A 1,780-nucleotide genomic window follows, 5' to 3' on the forward strand; every position below is an offset into this window, starting at 1 on the left:
GTAGTAGTAGTAGTAGTAGTAGTAGTAGTAGTAGTAGTAGTAGTAGTAGTAGTTGTTGTTGTTGCTGTTATTGTTGTTGTTGTTGTTGTTTTGGGGGCCAGGTGGGGGTGAGGTGGTAGTGTTCTTTGTGTTACCTCGTAGTTCCAATGTAGAAAAGGTGACCATGTCAAGACTTGCGTTTCATCCCACCAGAGAGGCGGTTTCGTGAAGTGCCGTGTGCTGAAACTGATACGATCTTTCTCCACGTGGTACTCAACGTCCATCTCGTCGGACAAAACGCTAAAGCGCGCCCGGGCAATATTCTCGTTGGCCGGTACTTCCGGGTTCCGCCGGAAGCACTCTTCAATGACCTGCACATGACATGGTTCAGAACCTTCTTTAATCCTTTTTCTGACTATTGTAACAGAGTGGGTGAGATTTAAAGTTATTTCTTGTAGCACTGTCGATATTATCAGACAACCTTAAGATAATAAGTCACATTTTATCAGCTAATCTTAAGATAATAAGTCAAATTTCCATTTAAAAGATTATCAATTTTCAAGACGCCAGATAGAAGAAAGATAGCCACCAATATGAAAAAATACAAATCATTGACGGCCTCCATCATCGCACTCTTCGGCTAAGTACGTTCGGTGAAAATGGTAAGATATTGTCCAAAAATATAGTATTGTATTAGCCATTAGTATGATGCAGTACAAGATAAATTTGAAGTGCCATGCCAATAGTCGAGATTTTAATCTAACTTTCGTGCGGATATTTTTTTCTCCTTCTTCCTGTGGTATTTCCTCCCAAGTTGGTGTCTTGCCCAGACCTCCGTTCCCAAAAGGACGGATGTACCTTGCCTCTCAGAAATCGTGAACTCCACTAACCATCCAAACGTGCAAAATTGTAAGGTTTAACACTCTTTGCAACACTGTAGGACTATTTAAGAGGCAGGACCTCCGAATTGAACGTGCGTCTCCGTAGGTTCGAGTCAGAAGGGAAAATTCGTGTGAAGTATGTTTCCCAAGGACTCAACGTCGGGCGGAACTAAGCCTCGAACCCCGAGATCGTCATTTTTTACGATAATGAGTCCAGTAGCTTAACCACTAAACAACTGACACCATCGGAAACAATCACGGACAATAAAACTTTACAACAGAGAGACACATGCAACACCAAAACAAACGGCATTCGTTGATTTTTTTTTTTATAACAAGAATGTTCTTCAAATTTTGCACAAGCCTCTGAAAGAGACATCCCGTGAAAGAATTATGTCATTATGAATACAAAACCCACAAAGTCCGATATTTCCAGAGTTATTTTCAAATCTTCAAATCAGTAAAGACTTAAAGACAGCATTGGAAAAAAAAACTGCCCACAATAATTTTGTTTACCTCAATTGGTCTCGCATCTTTGGATGCGGAGCTTTCTCGAACTTTCCCTAGTGGGCCGAAGCGGACTTCCTTATAGTACTTCTTATCTTCTCTGAACTCGCCGTAAAACAGCTTCATAAAGTCGGGACCCTCCTCCTTCCTTTGCAGCCCGTCTCTTCGCCCGCCTTTCTCGAAGACTAAGGTGCGCTTTGACTGAGGACCAGGAGTCTGCGCGTAATAGTCGTGAACTGTAGCAAAATAACAACAGAATAACATATTTATAACTACAACCACGGTAAAATTAACAAAAACAACAACAACAACAACAAATACTACTACTACTACTACTACTACTACTACTACTACTACTACTACTACTACTACTACTACTACTACTACTACTACTACTACTACTACTACTACTA

General features: G+C 40.8%; 1 protein-coding gene across 1 annotated transcript in view; it reads right to left on the reverse strand.

Moving 5' to 3' along the window:
- LOC101850648 (dynein regulatory complex subunit 7) overlaps positions 1 to 1,780 on the reverse strand; it is a gene marked incomplete in the record, with an annotated part of 23,582 nt that overhangs the window by 6,092 nt on the left and 15,710 nt on the right. The window contains 2 exon segments of the mRNA XM_013082449.2: positions 135 to 350; positions 1,377 to 1,603. Coding sequence (XP_012937903.1) covers positions 135 to 350; positions 1,377 to 1,603 — 443 coding nt within the window.

The sequence above is a fragment of the Aplysia californica genome, unplaced genomic scaffold (assembly GCF_000002075.1).
Source record: "Aplysia californica isolate F4 #8 unplaced genomic scaffold, AplCal3.0 scaffold00175, whole genome shotgun sequence".
NCBI classification, from domain to species: Eukaryota; Metazoa; Mollusca; class Gastropoda; order Aplysiida; family Aplysiidae; genus Aplysia; species Aplysia californica.